General features: G+C 31.1%; 5 protein-coding genes across 8 annotated transcripts; 2 read left to right on the forward strand and 3 right to left on the reverse strand.

The window, feature by feature from the left end:
* The first annotated feature begins 154 nt into the window (after positions 1-154).
* LOC117204020 (TELO2-interacting protein 1 homolog) lies at positions 155-4,586 on the forward strand. 2 transcript variants are annotated; one of them, XM_033441009.1, is made up of 13 exons: positions 155-348; positions 594-730; positions 883-1,060; positions 1,139-1,316; positions 1,400-1,725; positions 1,796-2,007; positions 2,144-2,542; positions 2,608-2,847; positions 2,922-3,485; positions 3,562-3,859; positions 3,929-4,157; positions 4,243-4,377; positions 4,469-4,586. In XM_033441009.1, the coding sequence occupies exons 1-13, from the start codon at positions 155-157 to the stop codon at positions 4,553-4,555; spliced, it is 3,177 nt and encodes a 1,058-aa protein (XP_033296900.1). In that variant the 3' UTR covers positions 4,556-4,586. The 2 variants fall into 2 exon arrangements, with proteins under 2 accessions (XP_033296900.1, XP_033296901.1); XM_033441010.1 differs by having other exon boundaries at positions 207-348; positions 558-730; positions 4,469-4,585.
* A 99-nt stretch (positions 4,587-4,685) lies between these two features.
* On the reverse strand, positions 4,686-5,596 carry LOC117204225 (embryonic polarity protein dorsal-like). Its single transcript, XM_033441425.1, has 2 exons — positions 5,032-5,596; positions 4,686-4,956 (listed from the first exon to the last, which is right to left on the reverse strand). Exons 1-2 carry the CDS (start codon positions 5,188-5,190, stop codon positions 4,777-4,779), a joined length of 339 nt encoding a protein of 112 aa, XP_033297316.1. The 5' UTR covers positions 5,191-5,596; the 3' UTR covers positions 4,686-4,776.
* Positions 5,597-9,433: 3,837 nt separating this feature from the next.
* Positions 9,434-13,341, reverse strand: LOC117204037. The gene is made up of 3 exons (XM_033441036.1): positions 10,963-13,341; positions 10,568-10,787; positions 9,434-10,414 (listed from the first exon to the last, which is right to left on the reverse strand). The coding sequence occupies exons 1-3, from the start codon at positions 11,295-11,297 to the stop codon at positions 10,205-10,207; spliced, it is 765 nt and encodes a 254-aa protein (XP_033296927.1). The 5' UTR covers positions 11,298-13,341; the 3' UTR covers positions 9,434-10,204.
* A 74-nt stretch (positions 13,342-13,415) lies between these two features.
* On the reverse strand, positions 13,416-15,904 carry LOC117204038 (mitochondrial import inner membrane translocase subunit Tim23). Of its 3 annotated transcripts, none has more exons than XM_033441037.1 (5): positions 15,711-15,904; positions 14,942-15,191; positions 14,671-14,840; positions 14,470-14,587; positions 13,416-13,582 (listed from the first exon to the last, which is right to left on the reverse strand). In XM_033441037.1, exons 1-5 carry the CDS (start codon positions 15,781-15,783, stop codon positions 13,573-13,575), a joined length of 621 nt encoding a protein of 206 aa, XP_033296928.1. In that variant the 5' UTR covers positions 15,784-15,904; the 3' UTR covers positions 13,416-13,572. The 3 variants fall into 3 exon arrangements, 2 of the variants coding, with proteins under 2 accessions (XP_033296928.1, XP_033296929.1); XR_004487005.1 differs by having other exon boundaries at positions 13,458-13,582; positions 14,413-14,587; XM_033441038.1 differs by having other exon boundaries at positions 13,458-13,582; positions 14,462-14,587; positions 15,711-15,903.
* A 977-nt stretch (positions 15,905-16,881) lies between these two features.
* LOC117204036 (NAD-dependent protein deacetylase sirtuin-1) lies at positions 16,882-25,716 on the forward strand. Its single transcript, XM_033441035.1, has 9 exons — positions 16,882-17,158; positions 17,893-18,025; positions 18,144-18,378; positions 18,483-18,698; positions 18,788-18,995; positions 19,122-19,280; positions 19,793-20,069; positions 20,239-21,083; positions 21,201-25,716. Exons 1-9 carry the CDS (start codon positions 17,011-17,013, stop codon positions 21,674-21,676), a joined length of 2,697 nt encoding a protein of 898 aa, XP_033296926.1. The 5' UTR covers positions 16,882-17,010; the 3' UTR covers positions 21,677-25,716.
* Positions 25,717-26,368: the final 652 nt, after the last annotated feature.

The raw sequence follows: 26,368 nt of genomic DNA on the forward strand, positions 1-26,368 counted from the left end.
AATTTTTTAATTATTTACTAGTTACATTCGTAGGAATGAATACTAACACATCTCAATTTTCCTCATATAACTTCATATGTGTAGTCTATAAACATAAGTGCATCGATATTGTCGTCTAGAATTTGTTAGATTTTTTTTGTTTTTCAAACAAAAAATGGAACGTCTCCAAATACAAGAAGCATTTACTACATTAAAACCACTTTGTGATTCTTTAATGAAAAATCCAGATGCAAAAAATGCTCGCAATATTGCTAATGCTTTACCAAATATTTCAAACAAAGTTACTCAAAATTTGTTTGAATATATTTTATTTCCCTTTATTATTCATCTACCAAATAACACATTAAGGTACATTATTTTATATCTTATAATGTAGAAATCAATGCAAATATGTAATTAGTTGATCACGTATATTATTTATAAATTTAAGAAAAATATAATTCTTTAATTATGAAAGTTATAATCTATTCTAATAAATTATAGATATTATCGATGATTTAAAATAATTTCTAATGTAATATATATATATATAGTAATTCAATTTATATTTTATTTAGTGCTATAAGTATAATTGAATGTTCATAATTCTATAGTAAAACTATAAAAGAGGAGTTAGTCAAGACAACGCAGGCAATAATATCAAGAACAAAAATATCAAAAGTAAAATACTTTTGTGAACTATATTCATGCCTTTTAATACAAATTTATGACAAATCGCAACAAAGTATGGGTAAGTATAATATTCACCTAAATATATTTTATAGATTGATTGTCCATCTCATATAGTACTAAGATCTTATTTTGTAAGAAGTATTTTAACAGATAATTTTAATTTATATTAAATATATATTATTATATATTATCTATATGTGATTTTTGTAGTGATCGTGGGACATGAAGAACTCAAAGAAGCAGTACTTTCATGCATTAAAACTTTGATACATTCTTGTTTCACAGATGTTTTAGAAATCATATATACTAGAGAGAATGCTTCTAAAATAGGACAAGGAATATTGTTGTCAATAACAATAGGAAGGTTTGAAAAATCTGGTTCCCTGAGGTAGATATATGAAAAATTATTAAATCATTTCTTCTCAATAAGTTTATAAATATATGATTATAGTTTTTAAACTTTTAGAATAAATGCTGTTGAAACAGTAATGGCATTATGTCAAGTTGATGACGAATCAAATAGATTTGATACAATATTGCAAGATCAAGTAGCTGATATTATTATGTTATTTTTACCTGGTATTGTCAGTGGTTTACAGGAAATAGCTATGGGAAGTGAAACACAAGGACATAAACTTACAATGGTAATACAAAATAGATTCTAAATTTTGAATTTTGATTATATTGTTCATGATTTTATTTACACTTTATATGAATTAAATTTTAGATAGCACTAAGAGCTTGGGGCAGAGTACTAACTCTCGTAATGAAAGATAAAGAAACATACCAAGATGACATACCATCCTTGAGTGATTTAATCAAAATAAATAATGAGAATATTAATCCACCAGAAAGCTTCCCAAATGTGAAAAATCAAAGTGAATTAGAGAAACATCTTAAAAGTGCAACAAGAAATAAAGAATGGTTTAGTGCTTGTGCAACTAAACTTAATGTACTTATCCAACAATTATATACATTAACAAGACATTCTCATTATAAAGTTAGGGAAGAATTAATTGAAAATATTCATTTATTGCTTACATTATGCCCCAGGTAATACTTTATTTCCATTTTGTTTTTTAAACATTTTATAAACAGATATTGCATACATTTTTTTGAACAGGAATATGAAACCAAATATTATGTTACTAATAGAGTATTTAATATCTCTATCGGAGGATGAATTTCCAGTAGTACGAGATAAAGCTGAAGAAGTACTAACTGCAGTTAACATAAATTTCATGCGAGATAAAAATATGAGATCCTTAGTGGAATTGTTAGAAGAAAACTTCTATGATCTGCTTACAAAATTACCTAGGATTATCAGGAAGTCTGGTACGTTTTTGCACATTTTCTTTTCACACTCTTTGTTGAAGTGTATTATACTAAGAATTACAATATTTAGACATAATATAACATTTTCTTAAAAATATTTAATTTTCAAAATAAACAACGTATCTTTATTTTTTAGATGATAATGATCAGTTATCATGCTTAAATCAAATTGCTGGTTACTTAAAGCTTCTTGGAGAACAAAGGTTGCCTCGTGTTATGATGTCTGCACCTCACGTTAACAGACTAATATTGGCTCTGGTATATGTATCTGAAATAGATTGCAGTAATATTTCTCTTTTGCAAGCAATAAATGTTAAGGATCTTGATGATCCAGCATACTCATATGGAACACATTTGTGGAGACGATTTAAATTCATCCAAACTAATGAATGTGAAGCGAAAGTTATTACAATATGTAAATATTTAGGTGAATTTGGAGATCTTCAAATTGTAGTAGATACTATTTTTGGTCTCATGTTCAATGCACCACAACATAGAAAAGAGTTAATCTTATTACTAAACTGGATAATATATGGTATGTTAAATAATTTTCTGTTTTAAAATAATGTAACATATATTATTTATTGTTAAATATTTTAGTACCTATTAAGGATTTATCAATTTTACCAATTTATGAGGAAATTGTTGAATTTTACATAAATCCTGAATTTTGGTATCCACCAATTGAAACGAATAAAGATATACCTTTACGAGTTGCACAAGGCAATGTAGTACAATGTTGCTTATTATTAGAAGGTTTGGGATTAATAGCTACAAATTTGAAACGCAATTATGATAGACTTCTTCTTAAAACATTATATATTATTATAGAAAGAGCAGGTGATTATTTATTTTTATAATGGATAACAAAGAAATCACAAAATAACAGATAAGCATTATATACATACTTTTAGGTAGTGGACATAGCCTAATCAGTTTTGTTGGTACTCAAACTCTTGAACAAATTGCAAAATCTCAAGAACATAATACAGTAGGAGATCTTTTACGTGCAAATGTCGACTATTTTTCATATCATGTTAGTATTAAATTACGTAGAGTAGAACGCAATCCTAATGTACTCGATGTTGTTGGAGTTGTCATGAAATATAGCACAATGGATGTGTTACCCTGTTTGAAAAATATTGTCGAGGATGTGCTACTGCAGTTAAATAGTAGTTTTCAAAAAAGAAATTCTTATGCTTTCTTAAAAGTTTTTTACACTTTTACAATATGTATAAAAAATTTAGTAAACTCTAAACAAGTGTCAACAGTACACGGACAGAGTGTAGATACCAAAACTGAATCTTCGAAAATTATTCAATCTTTATCAGAGTATTATGAAGCAAAAAAAGTTGACGAATATATAGATGACATGGAACAATCCTGTGAAATTAAAGAGGAAGAGGAGGAAGAAAAAGTAGAAGTAGAAATGAATGAAGAAGAGAATGAATATCAAGCAGATTCTATAGAACAAGAAGGTATATATATATTATATTAAGATCGATAATAAGAAGAAATTACTATAAATAAAAATATAACAAATAAAAATTGCAGAAAAAGAAAAAAATCCACCACCTTACATTAAAATGATTGAAGATGTAATGAAGCATTGTTTACATTTTTTACCATCTAAAGAAATACAAAAGTCACTGATTGCAATGTCGACCTTACAAGAGGGTCTTGAGGTTTTGGCAAATTGGGAAAATCAACTATTACCCATTGTGCACTTACTTTGGCATCCACTAGTAGATAGATTTCATGATGGAAATGTATTACTAATCAATCGAGCATGGCAATTATTAAATACGCTCGCTGATGTTTCAAAAGATTTTATACGATCTAGAACGCTTAAGTATGTGTTTTATAATTTATATTTTGTATGTAATATAATTACATTTACAATTACTATAATTATTTTTAGGCAAGTATTACCTGCACTTTCAAAATTTCTAAGCAATTCCTCTAAAGAAAGCTATAACAAGAGCTCTGAAAGTATCTATAAGTTTACTCAAACTTATAAATTGCAAAAAGAACTACTTTCTACCTTAGGGCAGATAACAAAAAATTTATGTCTTCACGAACGAGAAACATTCAGTGTTTTAAGTATTGCAGAGCCATATCTTAACAAACATCAAAATCCCCTATTACAAGTAAAATTTTGATGTTAAGAAGATTTTTACATATAAATGCATTTTTTTTACTTTGATTGTATAACTAATTATTTTATATTCATAGGTATGTTGTGTACAGTTGTATAAGGATATTGCGGATTATAATAGTGATATCGTTTGGGTGAAATGTCTTAGCATATTTAATTCTAAAATAAAAAAAATCGTTCCGGATGCAACATTTGATATTAAAGATTTGATGGTAATAAAATAATATGGAGATATCTGTATTTTTTCTTACACAATCAAACGACATAATTATAATTATCAAATAAACTTTTACTATCTTTTAGATTGCCGAAAATATTTCAACAAATGAATACTTCAAAAATGTACATATTATTATGAAATACATCCAAGATAAGACCTCTGATCTTTAAGTATGATGAAAGTAAAAATATATATATTTTAAGATTGATAAAATGAAACATCAACGAACTATAGCAATATTTAAATATCTCGTACAAAGTGTAAATTTGTATTATAATAAATATAATTATAGATTTTTATATATGTATTTCTTTATATACTTTATTCATAGCTTTGCTATCTAAGAATTAAAATAAATAAATGAAACTCCCATAATCTTTCAAATTTGTATTTATATACAATCAATATTTATATATATATTTTTAGTTATATTTTCTGATGACACTTCTACTGTATAAACACCGTGTTTACACCTTCTTCCCCCAACGAGATTATAAGGATGAGGTCTATAGGGCCCATCTTTTGTTACACATGATACTGTAATTTTAGCTCGACCTCTGTATCTAATTATCTGTAATAAATATTATTTTTTATCATATACCATATTCTTTTCAAATATATTATATTTTCCATCCTTATTACTTACTCTTATACTAGGAAATGTTTTCTTTTCTGATGTACTGTTTACACCGTGTATAGGAGCATTCGATTTGTGTTCACATTTATAACGAAAGCGCGAGCCATTACTAGCAGGTTGTTCTATTATTTCAACATATGGCGATGACCTTATAATATCTATTTTCATTGACAATTGACCTTTCCACTAGACTATACTATACAAACGCACGATCAGTAATTTGAATAATTTCATCTGTATCAAAAATTGTTTGATCTTTGCTTTAGGTACCAAAAATTGTTAAGCTTTCTTTTTGTTATCTTGCAGTTTTCGACTTGTAGAATTCGCAAATGTAAGTTTTAAAGCTAGGAATTTACTGGTTCACGATCGTAGATCGATATACTTGCGATATACTTGCGAGCCACGTCTGCACTTAGGCATGTGCGAGAACCCAAATGTGCCGAAGCGTCGGGTATTTGGAAACCCAGGATATCTGATCGCGACCGGTTCGACCCAGAAGAAATCGCGTGGACTGAGCTAAGTACCCGATACGTACATACGACCAGCATTTGGAGTATCTAATAAGATATGGTGATATTGCCTTTTTCGTCTTATTACTTCTACATTCTTCAAATTAAAACTGATTTTTTCGCCTTTAAGATCACCAACCAGTTCGTGCGACTCAGCACTTATTCAATCATAATCATCACTGCAATATCAATCAACAAGCAGTCATATCGTACAACAATAATCAATGAGAACGTATGGAAATAAAAATTTCCATATATAGACGACGTATTATAAGTACAGCTACATGAATAATTAATGTTATATAGAGTAATACCAAATTATAAGAAAGGATTTCAATCGTTGCACAATGCTGGTAATGTAAATATTCGTATTTTGTATTCATTATTACTTCTATTGATGTAATAATATATAATTATATATAAAACATCCTAAATATACGATAATATATAATACATCATTGTACTACTGTTTTGAAATAATAATTTATATAGCAGGTGGAGTGAAAGAGGTAGGGTGGCACAAGCATTTTAGTTTAGCATGGACAGTTGACTTGAGCCTCAATCAATTTGATTCAGCAAAATTCGCCGATTTTGAAACTGCTCTTTCTGATTTATCCAGTGGATAATCCATTTCGGATTCTGAATAAGAATAATGAATAAGAATGAATAAGAAATTAATCTGTTAAACCTAGTTGAAAACACCTAAACACCTTGATATTGAAGCGATCCTATTTTATTAGATGCTCAAAATGCTACAATTCTGCATAAAATTCACACGTACGAACCACGTTCTATTGAGTTTGACCACAAACCTATGCCATATTTATTTTTTCTTCCTTGTTATAATGATACATTTTATTACTAAATTAATAAACGTTAAGTGGTAAACATTAGTAAACTTCCGTAAACTTCCGTAAACTTAGTAAACGTTGCTAAATTTCCGGGCAATCTGAAGAAAACAGTACTTGCTGATTGATCAAACCATACTGGTATTACACTGTGTGAATTTTACGCAAGTGGAAACCTTTAATTTTTAGCTATTTCTCATTTTCTACAATTTAGTAATAATAGAGAAACAGAGGTGACAGACATAATGACAGTATAAGGAAAGTACGAACAGTAGTAACAGTAGTAACAGTAGTAGTATTTAAATAATCGATTCCGACAACTTTATACATCAAAACGTGATGTAAATATTGATGAATCACTTATGAAATCATGAATCACGTTTGAGTTTTATCTAGTTTAGAAATTATCAAGAAATTTGTTCTCTTTTTTCTCTTAATTTCACTGCTAGTTATTGAAAAAGATATTCTTCAATTTTTGAACAACGAATTTTTTGCAGCGAATAACTTTCTTTTTCTTTCCGCGTGTTAAAACATAAAACTGAAGACAATAAGGCTTGAAGGATTGAAATATTTCCGAAATCCATCTGGTAAACAGAAAATCTACTTTTCCAATGACCATCTCTAATAAATCCTATATGGAGTTTAAAGATTGTGCAAAATGGGATCGCGTATTGTTTAAATACATCTAGTGCACAGCCTGTTCGCTTCCTCAATACCATACCCTTGCTTTCAAAAAGAGCCTCTCAAATTTTATAACTGTACCTGAATAATTCCGAATTATACAAAGAAGATGAAAGAATTGGGTAAGAGTATCGTAAATTTTCTTTTCACAGTGAACTCTCCATCACTACATTGCCATGTTGTAGATATTTTGAAGCAAGAAGCTAGAACAGTTTTGGAAGAACAGAATCATTCCGACAGTCGACGAAGAACTTTCAAAGAACTGAGAATATTAAGTTAGAGTGTTGTTTGATTGTATTTTGTGTGCAATGCGCGTAATGAGTGTTATATGCAGTGTAGCAATGTTTATATTGTAGCTATATTTATTACAAAATGTATACATTTAAAGAATGTATGCATCTCTGTTACAGTGCGGCAGACGCAAAAACGCGACGTTTATGCGCCGAAAAATATCCCAATAGAACTATACCCAGCGCAAAGATATTCTGTAACATAGACCAACTATTGTGGGGTACCGGTACACATTAAAATCTGCGGAATCTGGCGGATAACCCAGATGTGAGAGATAGGATGCTGCACCGTATTTGCTTGGGAAAATCGCAGTACGTGTGTGATTTTGCTGTGGACACTCGCGGACAGGGCAATCGCTGTTTACGTCTCTGAATACCATGGCCTTCTTCTTTACGATTTGTACAAAGTAAGCTACCCGTATATTATATGGATTAAGGATTACTGTGCGCCTCGCTTAGGTCGACTTCCTTTCGTTCGTGTAAGGAGGTTTGCTTGCGTGCAGAGGTATTTTGGCCGGTTTTTAATTGTTAATAACTAAAAAACAAAGCCGGAAACGTAATTTTTTTATTTTTGATTTTCGTCTTATTTCGACTTCAAGAATCACCCCTTAAATTTCCTAACACCTGTAGCCAAGCACCCTGTATATAAGAATGGAAGTGTGGCGGCAATTGACAACCGATAAATTTTGTCCTTCAAGATGTACATATTTTATTAAAGGAACAGGAAGCAGAAACATCAATGGAAGATATGATCGAAACGAAATTCATACGAAACGTATGGTAAACCTTGAATAAACAAAAGAATAAATACACGAGAAGATAAAGACAAGTAGAGACATAAGAGTGTTTGCTATAAACACACTTCTGTAAGATTGAAGCGAAATCAATGTGAAACGTATCGTGAAAACGAAATAAAAGAAAAAAATAAACAGACGAGAGGACGAAGGACAAGCAGAGACATAACAGTGTTCACTATAAACACGCTTCTATAAGGTGGAAGCAAAATCAGCGTGAAACGTATCGCAGAAACGAAATAAACGGAAGAACAAGTACGCGAGAAGGTGAAAGACGAACAAAACAATGTTTACTATAAACATGGTTCTGTAAGAAACAACTATTATACTTCGATAAGGTGGTAAACAATATAACGAGTACAGTCGTAATACATAGATTTTAAATAATCGACTACGATAATTCACATTTATGCCTACGACGTGAAATCAAATTTATCCATTTACTTATTTACTTACTTTTCATTTACTTTCTTATTTAATATTCGAATGGTGTCAAAATGTAGCAGTGATACTAGTACGTTTGAGATTGACTTAGATCTCCGCTGGTATCTGCTAGAAAGCAAAGTAGAAGTACATACTTACATAGTACATGACAGAACATTCGTAATTTCATTGCTCATTTAAAAAATTTACTCCCAGGACAGAACAGATATAAAGGGGGTTACTACTCTCTATGAACAATCGTCACGCATTGCTATCTATATTGCTTATGTGACATTCTAAGTTGGCAAACGAAAGAAATATGAATCTCATTGGTTTTAACGGAAGAAGCCAACCTACTGCACAAAGATGGAAAAAAGTCCTTTGGAAGGAATGCTCACTTCATTGCTTATTTTTGACACTCAACACAATTGTGAAGTTAAGTACGCATATTGATAGAAAGTATCACATATACGAACAGAACAATGTAGCATTGTGTGACGGTGAGCGATAGAGAGACAGTACCTCCCGCGCCAATCCACAAGATTTTTTCCATCTCTATGTTATACTCGGACACAACCATATAGTCGGACCACATCTATTTTTATTATTGGATGAATATAGCAATATCCAAATACTTTATATAAAGTGTAAAATTACATTATAATAAATATAATTATAAATTTATATATACATATATCTTGTGCTTTATTCATAGCTTTACTATTTAGGAGTAAAAAAATAAATAAATGAAATTTATAATCTTCCAGATTCTTATTTATATACAATCTTTATTCAATTATGACATTTATCATTTCACAATCTTCATATTTTTACTTGGAGTTTGAGAATATAAGCGTTCGGATACTTTCGCGAGTCACTATGTGTGTGTAATATCGCATAGCTTTGTTCCGTGTTTAACGGCAATGACAAAATCGAAAACCGCGATCGAACGAAATTTACTATTACTGCCCTTTTTACAATTTAAGAGTAATTCAAGACACAAGACAAAGATGAAATATTTTTTCAACGAGAAAAGATAAAAAGCATCGAATATAGAATTGTATGACTGTTCCCTCTCTTACCTCCCTTTATCTTAATCGAAGAAAAGGTGTTGAAAAAAGAAGAAACACAAGTACCATACAATCGGTTTATTCGTTTCATTGAACAATTTTCGTAATGTATTTATAATAATAATATGTTCCTATTTATGCGCAAAATGATTTCAACGACCATACAATGTATAAAATGTTTCGTTATGTAGCTATAAAAAGGAAATGGAGATGATTACTATGCTAACTATGCACATATTAAATTGTAGCAGACTTTAGTAGATTGTACTGTACTTAAAATACTACTCGAACGAGTGCATAAAATAAAAACAAGTGAAACCAAACGATAGGTATCCATCGCAGTATTGCATATATTACTTAACACAGTTTCGGAAAATGTGATAGTCGACACATAATATTAAGAAAAACTAGACACGACTTTTTTTTTATACGTATAAAAATGTAATAAAAATATATATATTTTTCATATTATTTATCGATATTTCGCCAACGAATGAACAGGAGTGCGCGTGCATCACTTAAAATCTAATCGGTCGGGATTTCGCGATATTGGAAAGTTATTAAATTTCAAAAGAAACACAATTTCTTACGCGCCATGATAAAGTATAACATGAAGGCGATCATCCAAGAAATAAAATTGTACCAAGTGGAAGCAATAGCTAATAGAAGAGCAAAACCAGTGTCGGGCGGTTTGGAGCGAGCCCAGGTGGTCTCGTTCGGCCGTATATAATCTATAAAATCAAAGATTGCTCCGCAGGAAAGTCTATCGTGAATAACCTGTAGAAAGAAGGAAAAAATGAAATAATCGTGCAATAGAGATGGGTCGAAGACACGAAAGTGAAAAAAGGAACTCGACAGAGATATGTATAATAAATACATCTTATTGTTAGCTTAACTAGACTTTCATGCGAGGGTAATATCAAGACATACCTGGGCTTGGCGTCCAGTTAAACTTAAAGCTTGTATCAGTATGGCCCTGTAATGGTCGCAAGTTTTATAAAAACCATCGGTTATTATTATTGCGTGAGTCAATGACAAACAGGAAAGTAATATCGCAAGACAGACAAAAGGCATCCATCTTTGGTACGGTGATAGACTTCGTCTGGATTCATTCTCTACACTCAGCGGTGGTTCGCTGATACCGAATTCTCTGCGAATGTGAAAATATAGTGATCCGGTTTCGAACAATACTATTGTGAGCAAATACGATTTTATTTGTTACATTCATATTAACGGATATCTAACAAATTTTATGCAAAGTTGTGTAAAAATACGAAGAGTCCAACTCTCAATATGACCAATTTCAGTCCTCCTCCTAATCGTACCTGCTATCATTATCATCATTGTAGGTTCGTATAGGTATATTTAACTTCTTCGTACAACTCCTATATCCATGATATCCGGCAAGACATAAATCCAGTAGAACCGTCGGCACCAAGCCGTATACACCAAATTTGCAGATCTTTCCAGTACCCCCTCCAAGAATACCGAAGGCGTTTTTAGAGTATAATATACAACCGCAATCGACGCTAACACAAACATCCAAAATCAATGCCCAGTATTGCCAAACGGTGGTTATGCAGATCATCGATGTCATCGATGTAATTACACTGGAAATATACAGCACACTGAGAAATCGCTCAATTCCCTTTTGCATCATTTTATAAATGTATTTTCTCTCTTCTTCCTCTCGTTACTTCTTCTTCTTCTGTAGGAAGCAAATGTTACCTAAGAATTAATATAGATATTGTATCAAATAACTTGATATTTCCCTCCTTCTTCGATTTTATCGTTTTAATCATTGTGATTCTGACTTGTATATAGATTATACGATTTTATTATTATTACTATATGTCTACATTGTGATTTGTGATTAATTTTCTTCGCTACCACTTGTTTGTGTTCATTATTTCTCATTATTATATCACGTACGTATACATATACATATGTACATGTATATATATGTGTACGATTTTTATTTTGATCTTGATATTCATTGTTCAAATATTAGTCTTAAATAATGTAATATGATCGAAATCAGTATATGCATAATTATAGAATATTCTTTGATAAACCATACCCTCTTGCGCTTTTCGATTGATTTACAGTACGAGAAACTAAAATATATAAAACACATTATATCATGCTATATCGAAAATCACAAATAATAAAAAATATGAAAAATAAATTCGAAAAATTATTAAATAGTCGAATAAGAAAGGAACAGACAAATAGAAATGGAAGTAAGAACACTGCGAAAAAGAGAAAAGGACATTGATACGAAAGAAGAGAAGAGAATAACGTTCTGATGAAAAATGTAATATAACAAGGAAAACAAGGAACCTATACTATTAACCAACGATAGCAATTTTGTGAAACTAACATTTTCTGAAATTTCAATACAAACGCGCGGGTACAAATGTAAAGTGTTGTGTTAACGATTGGTTGTCTGTTCGTTAAAGTAAATATTTTCATAACTACTACCATTTCCTCTCGACTACTACTATTTTTATAATAATGATTCATCGATAATTTTTCTATGTTTACCTTAAACAATATGAAATAGAATAACGTTATCTAAACTTGTTCATTAATGTATGTGGTAATTAGCGTTTCTTAATAGGCAAGCAAACGGAACAATCGAATTACATATACTTTTAGTCCTGTTTTTATCATGCAAATCAAGTAAAATTACGTAAAAACGAATGTTCGACGAATTAAAGAATATCTCGAAACAATTCATCCGATCCATGCAAATTCGTGATTAAACTTGTTTATTGCAGTTTTTATACCATGCATGTGTTCCATCGATGTATTCGGTCATAATTATGCACCAAATGCACATCTACACCTATTTCTCAACAATGAGATATTTTTGTAGCGCGATGGAAGTAGATGTTTAGCACTATGTATTATACAATCCCTTACCCAAGTTTACTAAAGTCGATAATAGTTCAATGATGAAGCTTTTTGAAACGTTGTAGCACTTTATGAAAGAATACCTCTTTTTTTCTTTCTCTTAATAAGCTATTCAGTTCCAAAATATATTTTTCTAGTAAAATTGCTTCCTTGCTGATACGAACAACTTTGGCTTACATCGAAGCGTTCATGTGTCCATGAACATCGCGTGTTTCTTGTTCAAATAAGCCGTGAATTTTCACTAATACACTTATCGATGTAACATCTATACGAACGTCAAAGATCGTACCGAGTAAAGATCAAATATTTACCTTTTACAATAAATGTTTGCGTCCAGTATATTTTTAACCGTCATTATAGAAATTATCGATTCCAATGTGCAATAATGCAAATCGGGAAAACGAGTTAAATTTTTATTTCCGTTTTACTGTTCGTACTTTTATCGATCTTTTCATTATCAATCGAAACTCGCACGTTTATATTACATACATTACTAATGATACCATTTCTGTTGAGATAATGATCAAGTTTGAGCTAATTTAGTAATTAACGAATAATTTGAATGATCGGTCGTTACTTCTCTCGATTTTTCTTTTTTCACTTAAATTTTTCTCTGTTTTTCGAGAATGGTTGAGAACATGAAGATAAACTTTGATAAGATTATCGTGCCTTACCGATATATGATAGTAATCCAGATGTCACACGTAAACTGTACAGCCTGTCGGTATTGCCGATATAAATCTAAAACTATATATATATAGTTATATATATATATATAGTTTTACACACACACACTTATAATTTCTATATATAAAAAACACATGCGCGCGCACACGTATACATATGACAGCTATGTTGCATTATATATTATATTATTTGTATTATAAATTAATTTGGCATATTTCATTAAACTGTTTATATTCTATAAAATTGTCCAACATGATTTTTTCTATGTACAAAACAAATCATTTTCGTTGTGCAAATTTCTAGTAGTTCAAAATCTTCTTCCTCATACTTCATTTAGATCTGTAAAAAAAAGTAAAGGAAAACGTGTGAGTAGGATATGCCCAATAACGTTACGATTGTTTATGTTGTATTAATCGTGCAATACGTGTTATCAGGATACTTAAAATGGAACAATCTTATGAAGAATACTAATAGAATTTGTTTTATTCAATCAGTTCGTTTTTTGCTTCCATTATTTCATCTCTGTTTTTTCCCTTTCTTTCATTTAAATTCTTTTTTTTTACTTTTGATAAATTAACAAAAGGAAATTATATAATTTTCTAGAAAATAGAATATAATAAAAATCACTAATACGAATGCAATTTTGTGAAACTAAGATTAAAAAGGGCATAAGCACTTATTGCGAAAGCGATTATTATTGAAAGCGAACATAATTTATTTTCACTTTTATATATTCAGATGGATAGATATATTAAATAACAATTTCACTCAATGATACGATACAAAATTGAAGGACAATAAGTGTAGGGTTACTTTTATATACGAAATTGGTACATGTTAAAATAAAGATAAGGTTTAAAAGATATTGTTCGTAATTAATGTAATGAAAAACTGATTGTTTTCTGAATCACTAAAGCTATATAGTACTTGAACAAAGAGCACAAGGAATATAAGAACATATAAAGGTTTTTGCGATAAATATTTAAAAATATTTTGACAATATACTAAATGTATAAAACTTGAATGTTTTTGACCGAAACAGGAATGGTAAAATTGATCACCTTTGACAATGTCCGTAAGTAAAAATATTGTTTTTATATAATTTGTACCAATTACAGAATGTAAACTCTCATGTCATCTCCTTGTTAGTACTATTATAAAATTAAAACCTTTATAAGAAAAATATTCGGAATAGCCAAAGGTTTTGGTGTTACACACAGTCTTACGCCGGATTTACGTTGCGATGCCTCAATTCCTGTAAGACTTCCCGATTACTCCATAAGCAATATACAGATGCTATTGCCAGTCCTACACAACCACCTAATGCACATTTTTTCAAGCCAGCTGAAACAATTAATCAATCATTTGCACAAATTCGATAGATGAATCTTTTTTAGCCACATAAATATTACTTAAATGAAACATACATGTAGATTTGAACAACATGCCTGTCCCAGTTGCTGCTGCTAAAGTATTCAAGGAATCATCCGTGCCTCTGGCCCAAGATAACAGCACACCAAATCCACTATACATTACAGACACTATTCCAAAAGTGTTTGCTAATGATGAACCACTTTTCATAACATGGTTGATTAATCTACCAAGGAAAGAATTATATGCAATTTGTTGACATGTCATGGCACGTATAATGTAAAATTACCTACGTTACTAATACTAAAAGAATATTAAAGTACATACTGAGTTCTTCTAAGCTTGCCAGTTTGATCAGCTAATGATGTTGCTTTAATTCCTCTATATAAACCAGTTGTACCGCCAATACCAGCTCCTATGATACATGCTGCACCAATCTGACTGAAAGCCAATTCAAATCTTCCTCTTCGTTTTGCAGCTCCCTCAGGAAATATGTATTCTGGCTGACTTGGAGGAAGATATGCAGGATCAAAGTTTAAATATGGACTAAGTGGTGCTAACCCTTGTTGCGACGTAACTGGTAAATATGATGTAACATATTATAAAATATCTCTGACTTTGATATTAATATGAAATGTCTAACTATACATATGACACTATACAAATTCTATATAAAACAAATATTCTTCCAGTATTTTGTAAAATATTTTATTTATACATAATATTGAAATTATTGTTTCCTTTTAATATTCAATTGTTTATCTTCGATATAACAAATTTATAGCAACGGCTTTATTTTGAAAATACATCATGAGTATTTACATAAATTCTACACGTATGAACAGATATAAAATATTATAAAAAAATATAATAAAGAAACGGCAGTACATATCGCCTCATACTATACATATATATGTACTTATATATTGAGGTTATACGATCATATTTAATTAATTATACTTGGCTTTGGATTTTACAATCTACATATAAATTATGCCTCTCTAAGTAATATTAATATAATGTAATAATCACATTATTCGTGAATTGATAATGTACATGACTTTATTATTCAATGAATTATTAACTTTTAACTTACCTGGTATATTTAAATTTCCATATTTTCCATTGTTTATTGTACTTTTAACATTCTCATCACGTAAATCTATCATTTTCGATGTTAGACCGGTTAAATTTTGGTTTACTCTATTACCTCGTAGACTTACGAATGGCCTGAGTTCGTGTTCGCACGTTTCTTCATAAAATTAGTTTAAACCGCGTACTCTGAATATGTCGAGAATCATTTTCTGTAGGTCAAATGAAGTGATTAGAGATACCTATTGTAAAATATTACATATTTTCAGAAAGAGGAAGAAAAGAAGAGGGTGGAGTAACAATAAAAAATTGTCGGTATGTACCAAGCAAATATTTATGTAAAATAGCTAAATATGAATAGAAGAAAAGAACGATACTCATATTGTCTTCCTTTCTTTTATTTCGTTATCTTTATTTTTTCTTAACATAACAACACATTATGTATAACTAACTTGTTGTAATTATTATTATAATGTAGATAATAAGTTCAGGAATTTAAAACAACAACCATAAATATTATAGAAATTATTTATTATTACATATAGTGAGATTTTAATTTAATCGCTTATTTGTAATAAAATTATTTCTTGACAATCCTATTTTAAATAACCCTATCATACACATCAAACGTCATAAAAAATATTATTTGACGTATCCACGTTACCTGCAGAAAAATTAAAATAATCTTAAAATGTAGAAACATAAAAATTATGTGAAAAATATATAATTAAAGTCTCGTTGGTATATGTGTACGCATCACTTACGCTAAAAAACATCTGAACTATCAGTTGTCGATAATTGAAAATATAGGTGGTTGTAGAAATCTATTTAGATAATAACAATAAATAGACATTTAGATACAGAGTAATATGAGAAAAGAATATATATGTATATATAAATAACTAAAAAGAATATATATATAGTATGATATGCTTACGATATAAAATAAAACATAATTTTATTGAAGTTTAACATACTTTGTTCCGACGACATACAATGCAAGTATTTAAATACGCGTGTAAGTTGTCAAATAAAAATTAGAAAGTTCTTAATTAGAGTCGAAATTGAAAGCAAGTTGATTGAATTTGGTCGGAATCGGAATAACGTAAAACGAGCATATCGATCCCTGTTTCTTCTTTCTGATACTTTTCTACTTCTATTTCTATGTAGATAGATATCAGCAATGTCGTGTTCTGTAAACCGAGCGAAAAAGTGGAGGGGAAAAGCATTAAAGACACAAGCGACCTCTGTTGTGGGAATGGTTGTGGGCGCGCATCAAACTATGCATTGCATTGCTGTTGAAAATGGCGTCAGGCTCGGAGGTGCCAGAATATTCGTCCCCAGCAAAACGACGAAAAGTTGACGGCATCGGTTACAACGGCGTCAGTTGCGTGAAACCTGATTTCCAAGATTGTCAGACGTCGCATGATACCCCCAATGAAGATCTCGAAGGTATTTTGATAAAAATATGGTCGATTCATTAATGAAATTTGCAAGATTGCAAGATGGCGGTTAAGAAGGCGTCCGCTTTTCTTCCGTGGTTATCGGTTCATTCGTAGTTGACTGAAGACAAGAGCCGCCATGACAGTTTCTATGTATGTCGCATATCTAACTTCGTAGTTCATTTTTCATTTTATCCAGTATATTATTGCGATGTTACTAAATTTTTATTTTGTAATCCAATAAAATTATTTGTTAATTAACTTGTTTCGAACTGCTCCCCCAACACATTCTTTATAGAAGTAATCGTAAGTGAAAATTCACTCGGTGAAAATAGAAAAACTAGTATCAGCGCGATATAAAGGTGTGTGCATAGTAAGATGTATTCGACGAACGTTCACAGATGGCATGATAGACAATTTCATTATACACAATCCATGAACGATAAGTAGGTACGCGCTTTTCTATCCGATTTAACGGCATCCCGCCAATTTTTGAATATTTTCAAAATGATTTATTACCAATAGATTTCTATTTTCACTTGGATAAATACATCTGTTTCTACATTATTACGTTCGATAAATCGAGGAAATATGAAAAAGTTGGTTTTGTGAGTTTTACTTTTCCTATAACCGTAATTAATGCAGGAAAATAGAAAATTAAAGGAAATAATAAGGAAAAAAGAAAATTGTTTTAATATCTTATTGCTTATGTAATAAAGAAATACATAGTTAATACCTTTACAGAAACATATGGTGGAGATAGTGGATTCAATGAATTAAGCGATGAGTCAAAATCAGCATCTATTTCACCAGATGCTACAAACTTAATAACAACTCCATCACGAATTGACTCAACTAGTGACGACACTGGTTGTCCGTAAGTTTCATTTATACATATATCATCCATTCTTTATTCACTTTGCTGTAATTAATTGTTGAATTTTCACAAATCACAGCGAAAAGTAAATTACCTCTCCCCCTATGTAACATTCCAGAATTGACACAGCAGATGAGAAGGATGAAGTATCATCAACAGTTTCAAATTTATCTGATTTATCAGGACTCTCTGATTTTTCTGGTGAAGGTGATATTAATCATCAATGGAGAAATGCATCTTCGTGGGTTCAGAAGCAGATGTTGATAGGTGCGGATCCTCGAGACCTTTTACATCATCTTCTCATGGATTCTACACAAATTCCAGAGCAGGTCGATGACCTGACTCTTTGGAAGGTGTGTAAAAGGAAACTATTTAATACTATCTAATACTATATTGTACATTGAAAGTTTTAATATCCATTTTTTATTACCCAATATTTTATTCGGATGTATTTCAGATTATAATAAATATGATGTCAGAACCACCACGTCGACAAAAATTAAAACATATAAATACTTTAACAGATGTTGTTAGATTGATACGTAATAGTAATAGAATAATAGTTCTAACTGGAGCAGGAGTAAGCGTTAGTTGTGGAATTCCTGATTTTAGAAGTAGAGATGGTATTTACTCGAGATTGGCACAAGATTTTCCAGATTTACCAGATCCACAGGTGATGCAACTATAAAATATGTTCTTTGATTTATCAATTTTATTTAGAAATTTCCTTCCTTCTACATTAATCGTCATTTGTTTCATTAGGCAATGTTTGACATTAACTATTTTGGTCAAGACCCAAGACCATTTTACAAGTTTGCACGAGAAATATATCCTGGACAATTTAAACCTAGTCCTTGTCATAGGTTCATAAAAATGCTTGACAAACAACAGAAACTTTTAAGAAATTACTCGCAAAATATTGATACATTGGAGCAAGTGGCAGGCATTGTAAATGTTATCGAATGTCATGGTGAGTGACGTATATATGTATATACACGTACATATACTGCATACACACGCACATATTTACACATACTTACAATCAGAAATTTGTTTCTCATTTTGGAATTAAATCGATTTTTTCACGATATTCAAGGTTCTTTTGCTACTGCATCGTGTACAAGGTGTAAATATCAAGTGAAAGCTGACGACATTAGAGAAGACATATTTTCCCAGAGGATACCATTGTGTCCAAAATGTCGAGTTAATACTTTGCCTCCCATTTCGGAAACTAATCTTAACGAAAATTATAAAGGTAATTATAAATATTAGACACTCTGATAACATTGACTGATGTTGTTATGTGATCTATGGTCATTTTGTAGTCTTTTATTGCTAATTTCTCTGTGGTGTGGAAAATTAGCTACCTAGTGATAGTTTTTGCTATTAGTCTTTCCTGTAGCGCGTCGCGAGTCGGTGGCCATGAGAGAACATTATCTACTCTTAACGGAATACGTCTTCGCTAAATGATGTTGCCATTTACTCTGATCTACGCATAAGTTGATACATCAATTGTAACTACGAGTAAAACCTTGGCTTGTTTATAAGCATATAAGGTAAACTTTTAAAAGTTGCATCAAGTTACCCGTGCGTGCTGTTTAGCCAGATTTGCGGGGTACAGTTTACGATACGCCGTTCAAACGTTTCTCAAACTAAAAAGATACGATCTGTGTTTACGATCGAGTAAAACACACAGCGCAATCTGCTACGGCTAACGGAAATGTTAGTAACAGGATAATTTTCATTATAAATTTTTATAATTTACAGATTTAGTGACACAGGGTATAATGAAACCAGACATTGTTTTCTTTGGCGAAGGACTTCCGGATGCTTTTCACGATGCGATGGCCAAAGATAAAGATGAATGTGATCTTTTAATTGTAATCGGATCGTCATTGAAGGTCCGACCAGTAGCATTAATACCTTCCTCCATTCCGTCTCATGTTCCACAAATTCTTATTAATCGTGAATCGTTGCCACATCTAAAGTTTGATGTTGAACTCTTAGGAGATGGCGACATTATTATAAATCAACTCTGCCACTTGTAAGTAACAAATATCAGCAATTTTGTGTGTGTGTGTGTGTGTGTGTGTGTGTGTGTGTGTGTGTGTGCGTGCGTGCGTGCGTGCGTGCGTGTGTGTGCGCGTGTGCATGCGCATGCGTGCGTGCAAAGAGGAATGTTATGTCATATATATATCTTTACATTTTTAAAGAATGGAGAGTAGTTATAAAGAAGTATGCTGGAACGATACGATCCTTAAAGAAGCAACGCAGCTTTTGCCGATGCGTCACTTACCAGATGACACTTGGGAGCAAAGCCAAGATACTACGTCAAACACTGTATTGTCTCGAGATAGTATGGAGACTGATTTTAAATTGCACGATTCGTGTTCTATTGAAAGTCAAGACAGTCTAATGGTTCATGATAATGTCGTAGAGCAATACGTGGAAAATATGAATGCGCGCGTTTCTCCCTTCTGCAATGACCACACGAATAGTATGGAAGACAAGTTCAACCTTTTGGAGGAAAGTCCAAAGAGAAGATTAGGCGAGTCAAGTGTGGAAAGTAGTCCAAAAAGAATGAATTTTGGCAGCAATTGCATGTTAGATTTTAACTTGTGTTCCTCGAAGACAGAGAATACTTCAGAGAGTTCGATCGATTATAAATTTCATACTGTTTCTGTAGAATCTACGTCAAAGGATATCGGGAAAATTTACAGTTTAGAAGAGTGTCAAGTATTTCCAAGGATAATAGAAATCTCTTCGGAAAGTACATTATTAGATTCTACCTTAAAGCCACATCATTGCATCGAAAATAGAGCATCGTTAAAAATTAATAGTGATTACTCTACGATGGATCCTATTGAAATTGAAAAAATGAATTTTAAACCGAGACAAGCTTCTATCGATTCTGCATTAGACTCCGGTGTAGGTGATAGTTGTAACAGTGTAGACAGTCGAGAAGATAAAACTAACAAAGAAGAATTAAAAAATGGAAGATTGGATCGGCACTGTTGGCATTCTAAAGTACGAAAAAGTCTTGCCGTGAGATTACCAGGTATATATATATTTCTTCCTTTTATAATTGTATGAAAATTACAATATGTACATAAAAACAATTTTTACATTATATGTAAAAATATAAGTTGTACGTTGCAACTATTTCTTTTTACAGAAAATTCCTATTATCAGTTGGCACCTGGAAAGTATATATTTCCTGGAGCAGAAGTGTATTCAGATCCTGAAGAGTATGATCATCGTTCACTTTTCATAAATTCCGAAAGTTCAGATAGTGATAGTGATTCTTCCTCCGTGGAAGAAGAAGAGGAGGATGAAGGAGAGGAGGAGGAAGAAGAAGATGAAGAAGATGAGGATGAGGGGAAAGAAGAACAAGTGGATGATGGTGAGGATGAGGTGGGGGAAGTGGAGAAGCCAGATTTAAAAAAAGAAGGCCACAAGGTATTCGGGGCTAATAAGAAGAAGGATGAACGAAAAGAAATAGTGAAAGAATATGGGAAAAGAGAAACAAACGATAAAAGGGAGATGAATAAGGAAGGGGAAAAGGAAAAAAATCAACGAAAAGCAATGAAAAGGGAAGATGAGAGGAGAAGCATGAATAAGTTTCAAAACGAGAATATTTTAGAAGACTAAAGAAATGTAAGTTTGTTATTACTTGAGAATTAACACGGACCAGAGTGAAAAATTGGAATTGGGAAAGAAAAAGAATATTAATGCAGAAGCTGATACTTAGCGTGACTGAAGATATAAAATGAACAACAGCAAATTACTCGTACAGTTATGTACATTACTTAGGGTAAATTGTATCTAAGCAGTAATGTTTCAATTCTTATTATCTTCATCAAACTTCCTAGTCTGATGAAGCAAACAATAAATAGTTGGAGAAAAGTGCAATTTTTACCGCATTACACGTGTACAAGCATAGTAAGTACACATACAAAAAGAAAAAAGAACGGGGATTTATAAATAAGACATATGTTTATCTTTCAATAAGATCTGTTAGTAATTTAGTACAGGCTGATTCTCTCGTTAGTTAACTCGATGATAGTAACGCCAATTATACCGTAAATCACATACTTTTCTTTTCGTTTTTCATGTATACATATTTTTGCGCGCGCGTACGCACAGAAAAGGGGAGGAAGAGCTATTTCTGCCCTAGATGCTGACATAAGGTTGATTCTGGCTTTTGATAACAGATGTAAGCCGACATGGCGTTATTACTGAGGTGGCATTGCCTCTGTATTAATTAACGAAAGTATCACCCTGCAAAGTAGTATAACAGTTTCTTTAAGTAAACAGCGTTTTACTATCAACTAGTCACAGGACATTGGAAAATACTGTGATTCCTTGTTTTGTATTTACATCAAAAACGTAGCGCAATGATTTAAATTCTTTTCCTTATTAAGTAGTAAATTTTTTTACAAACATGTTTTTCAATATAAAAGGATCATCGATATTGATGATGCAACAAGATCTTCAAATATCTTACAGTTTTGTGATTTTGAAAATATCCAAACTAAATATTTTCAGTGAATTTAATAATTTGCAAATAATTGACGGTTATGCTACAGTAATTCGCATTGTCACACACACGCACGCGCACACACACACGCGCGCGCGAGCGCGCACGCACACATACATGATAAATCATTGCGATAATTTTTGAATAAGCAATTAAAAATTTGTAAAAAGCCTTTAGAAAATGCAAAAGAAAGGTTGTGCAAATATATCTATAAAACAGAAGGACGAAAAATTGCGGTTTTACTAAATTGATTAAGAAAGTAAAACTATCCATGACTCATTCGCGATAGATACTATACTCTCTTTATATATATTCTAATATTCTTTCAACATTGTATATAATATTTGATATTATTTCTCCTATTTTTCTTTGTTTCTTTTGTTTTGTCGCATACTAATATTACAAGTTTGGGAACCAATATGTAAAAAGAATTTGATTCGGGGATATAATTCCTAAATGTTTTATGAAGACAAAAAATAGATAATAGATATTCTGAATATTGTGCAATTGTAGAAGGATAAAGAAGATCTAGAACGTATTACGCGGTCTATTCTGGAGAAGGAAACAATGCGTACAATGAGTGTTGAATGCGATAAAACAATGCACATCAGTGTTTACTCATTGAAATAGAAATACAGAAGGATGTAGCTGTAAAGAATGAATTCTCTTCAATTTGGAATATGTTACAAATATATGCATTGTTACATGTGCAAAATTAGTTTTCGTGAAAAGTATTTAACCGGTCGTCTTAAGAGAAAGTTTAATAACAGACAATGAACAATTCCTTCTCTTAGTAAAAAGGAAACATAAGGGAAGAAGATTCCATGATAAATTAGTATTTGCTTTAACATTTGAACTATTTCTACTTATTACTATTATTTCGCTCTTACGATTTATATTATTATAACATGCTATTATCATTAAACATTTTGCTATTGCATCTACTGCGAAACTATCATTAGCAATTATTTATGTTCTGTAAATTATTATGTAAGTTAAGGAAATCGAAAGAATATCGTGTGTTAGATGTTCGAGAACTATGTATTTTTAAATACTTTATTTGATAATGTTTACGAATATACGAACAAAAAGTATTAATTATGTCACAAGACTTGTAGAAAAGAGTACATCGATACGTTTGGAATAACATTGAATGAATGAATAATCGTATGCGTGTGTACACTCGCTTGTATGTATGTGTTGTATGTACAATTATAAAAAAAATTTTCAGAAACTACAGGAAGGTGCTCTGTATATTGTAAAATTTTAGCGTTGGAAAGTAAGAAGGAAAGAAAGAAAGAAAGGAAACTGGTTAATGATGAAGATGAATACAGTCTAGAAATAGTTTTAAGTTTTAGCTATAAGTTTCTGATTAAATCCGAAGGCAAAATTAGTCCCAATGATGTCATACTGAATGTGTCTAGATTTGTTAGGTTTTGATTTTTTTTCATTGGAGCACGGGCGAATGTACAAAGCAATGTTGGATAGTTTTGGCATTGCGTGTTATTTTTATATGAAGAAAGAAATCAGTGAATGAATATGAACGAGAGAAAGAGAATGAGCAAGATAGAGAGAGATGATAGAATAGTAACAGAATTAAAAGAGAAAAATAATGAGAGAAGAATAATATGCGACGATATCCGAGAAATTGGATGTAATGAATGTAAATTACTTCTGTTATATGGATCATGTGATTGTAGAAGCATGCGTGTATGTATAGGCACAGTCGATGCCCTCTTGAAATGTATCGTCGCCATATTTATTAGGAAAGAACGAAATAATTATATGAAAATTTATTATACTTACTAGAGAGCAAAATAATTGTTCAAAAAAGCGTTATGCTTAAAGTCCAAGATACACGTATGTGCTTGTGTGGGTAGTTGCGCTCACATATGCACATACGTGTGTATATAAGTGTATACATACTATATGTATACGAATATGTAAACGTGAATATGTATGCGTGTAAATGAGAGGGAGAGGGAGAATGAGTGTATGTCCGTCACGAGTAGGAAACAAATGAGATTACTACACCACCAAGGATAATTCATGATTTGTTAAATACACTTTTAACATGTTGCATGAAGCTTTATTTTTTATTAGCGAGACATATAAGGGTGTAACGGAGAATTTGTTGGAACATTGAACTTTGCTAAAACATCTTGAATAATTCAAATGAGAGAGTGTAGTCAGTTTTATAAAATTTATAGGATATATCTTCCGCTATGTACAAATAGCTTTATTTATCATTGTTTTCTAAATCGATACGCAAGAAGTATGAATTAGGAATTTTTTAAAGCCTCCACCATTTGTCTTTATTTATTTAAAATTCACATAAATAAATAAATATATAGTAGGTAGGTAAGTTGATAAAGAGTAAATAAATACATAACTAAAGAGGATATGATTAGGTAGATAAGTAGGTAGGTATGTAGGCAAATATTTTATAGATAGGTACACAAGTAAATAGATAGGGTAGGTAAAAAGCAGGCAGACAGGCAGGTACAGAACAGAGACGTATAAATAAAGAAAAAGTAAGATACATATACTATATGTATACTGCACGCAGTATGCATACACTTTACGTGTACGCAAAATATGTTGAATGCACAAACGGTGTATATATGAATGTACGTATACACGTAAAATATGTATAGAAAATTAATTTTAATCGACACTACAAATTTTCCATAACTTTTTGAAATTTGATTCCTCTCTCTCTCTCTCTCTCTCTCTCTTTCTCTCTCTCTCTCTCTCTGTTAATCGACTAGAAGCGTGATTGCGCTGTATTTCTCTCGAGTAAATAATGTTAATAGTATCATTTGTTTTGTTTTCGATGCATCATCAAAATTATATTTATTAATTTATTAGTATTTATTTCTTTAGATTTTGGCCATTTAAAAGAAGGAAAAAATAAGTATAACAATGATAGGACAGATGTGGAGAAAAATGTGGTGCATTTACATATGATAATACTGTTTAAATACGTCGCACGCTGTCGATTCAGAGAGAAACATCGCAAAGATTCGACAATCATGCCAATTTCTTTTTTTCCACGTACTGACTTTTTGTATAAATGTGTCACCTGTAAATATTTATTATTTTTACTATATGATGAGAATAGTGAACCACAATCGTTTCGGCTGAACAATGAATTCTGCAACATGCTTTTTTTCCTTTCAAATTAAAATATGAAATCAAACCATCTACAATCATTGCTGCTACTATTGTTGTTTTTGCATCTATTCTGTTTATACATATGTCAGATTGATACAAACTAAAAAATGTTAATCAATTTTTCTGGAAATTATTCATCGTTTAGCCGGTACGAAAGAACGAGAGGTGCAAAAGCTTTGAATTTTTTTTATAATTTGTTATTTAATATAATGGATGTTATAGAAATGTTCTCTATATTTCAAACGTTATAAGTTTTCTGTTTCTTTGGTATTATTAACGTGTAAGCTTATCTTCTAAATTAAACACTTTTTTATGATAACAAAATGTCTTGTTAATTTTCATGCAATAATTTCATTCCCTTAGCAATCTTGAATTGAATTTATTATCATTATAAATTATTATCATCGTCATCATTATTATCATTATTATTATTATATCACTATTATTAGTTTTCTTCTTCTCCTTCTTGTTATTGTATTGATTATTAAGAATAATGAAAATTTTAACCAGGAAATTGAAGTATATGTAAAGCGCGACGTAGAACATATCGAAGTTTGATCAAAGCTCACATATTAAGTAAAAGAGGAATGAAAATAGCAATACCTGAAAGTCGAGTAATTTTTTGT

The sequence above is a fragment of the Bombus bifarius genome, unplaced genomic scaffold, assembly GCF_011952205.1.
Source record: "Bombus bifarius isolate JDL3187 unplaced genomic scaffold, Bbif_JDL3187 scf7180000007977, whole genome shotgun sequence".
NCBI classification, from domain to species: Eukaryota; Metazoa; Arthropoda; class Insecta; order Hymenoptera; family Apidae; genus Bombus; species Bombus bifarius.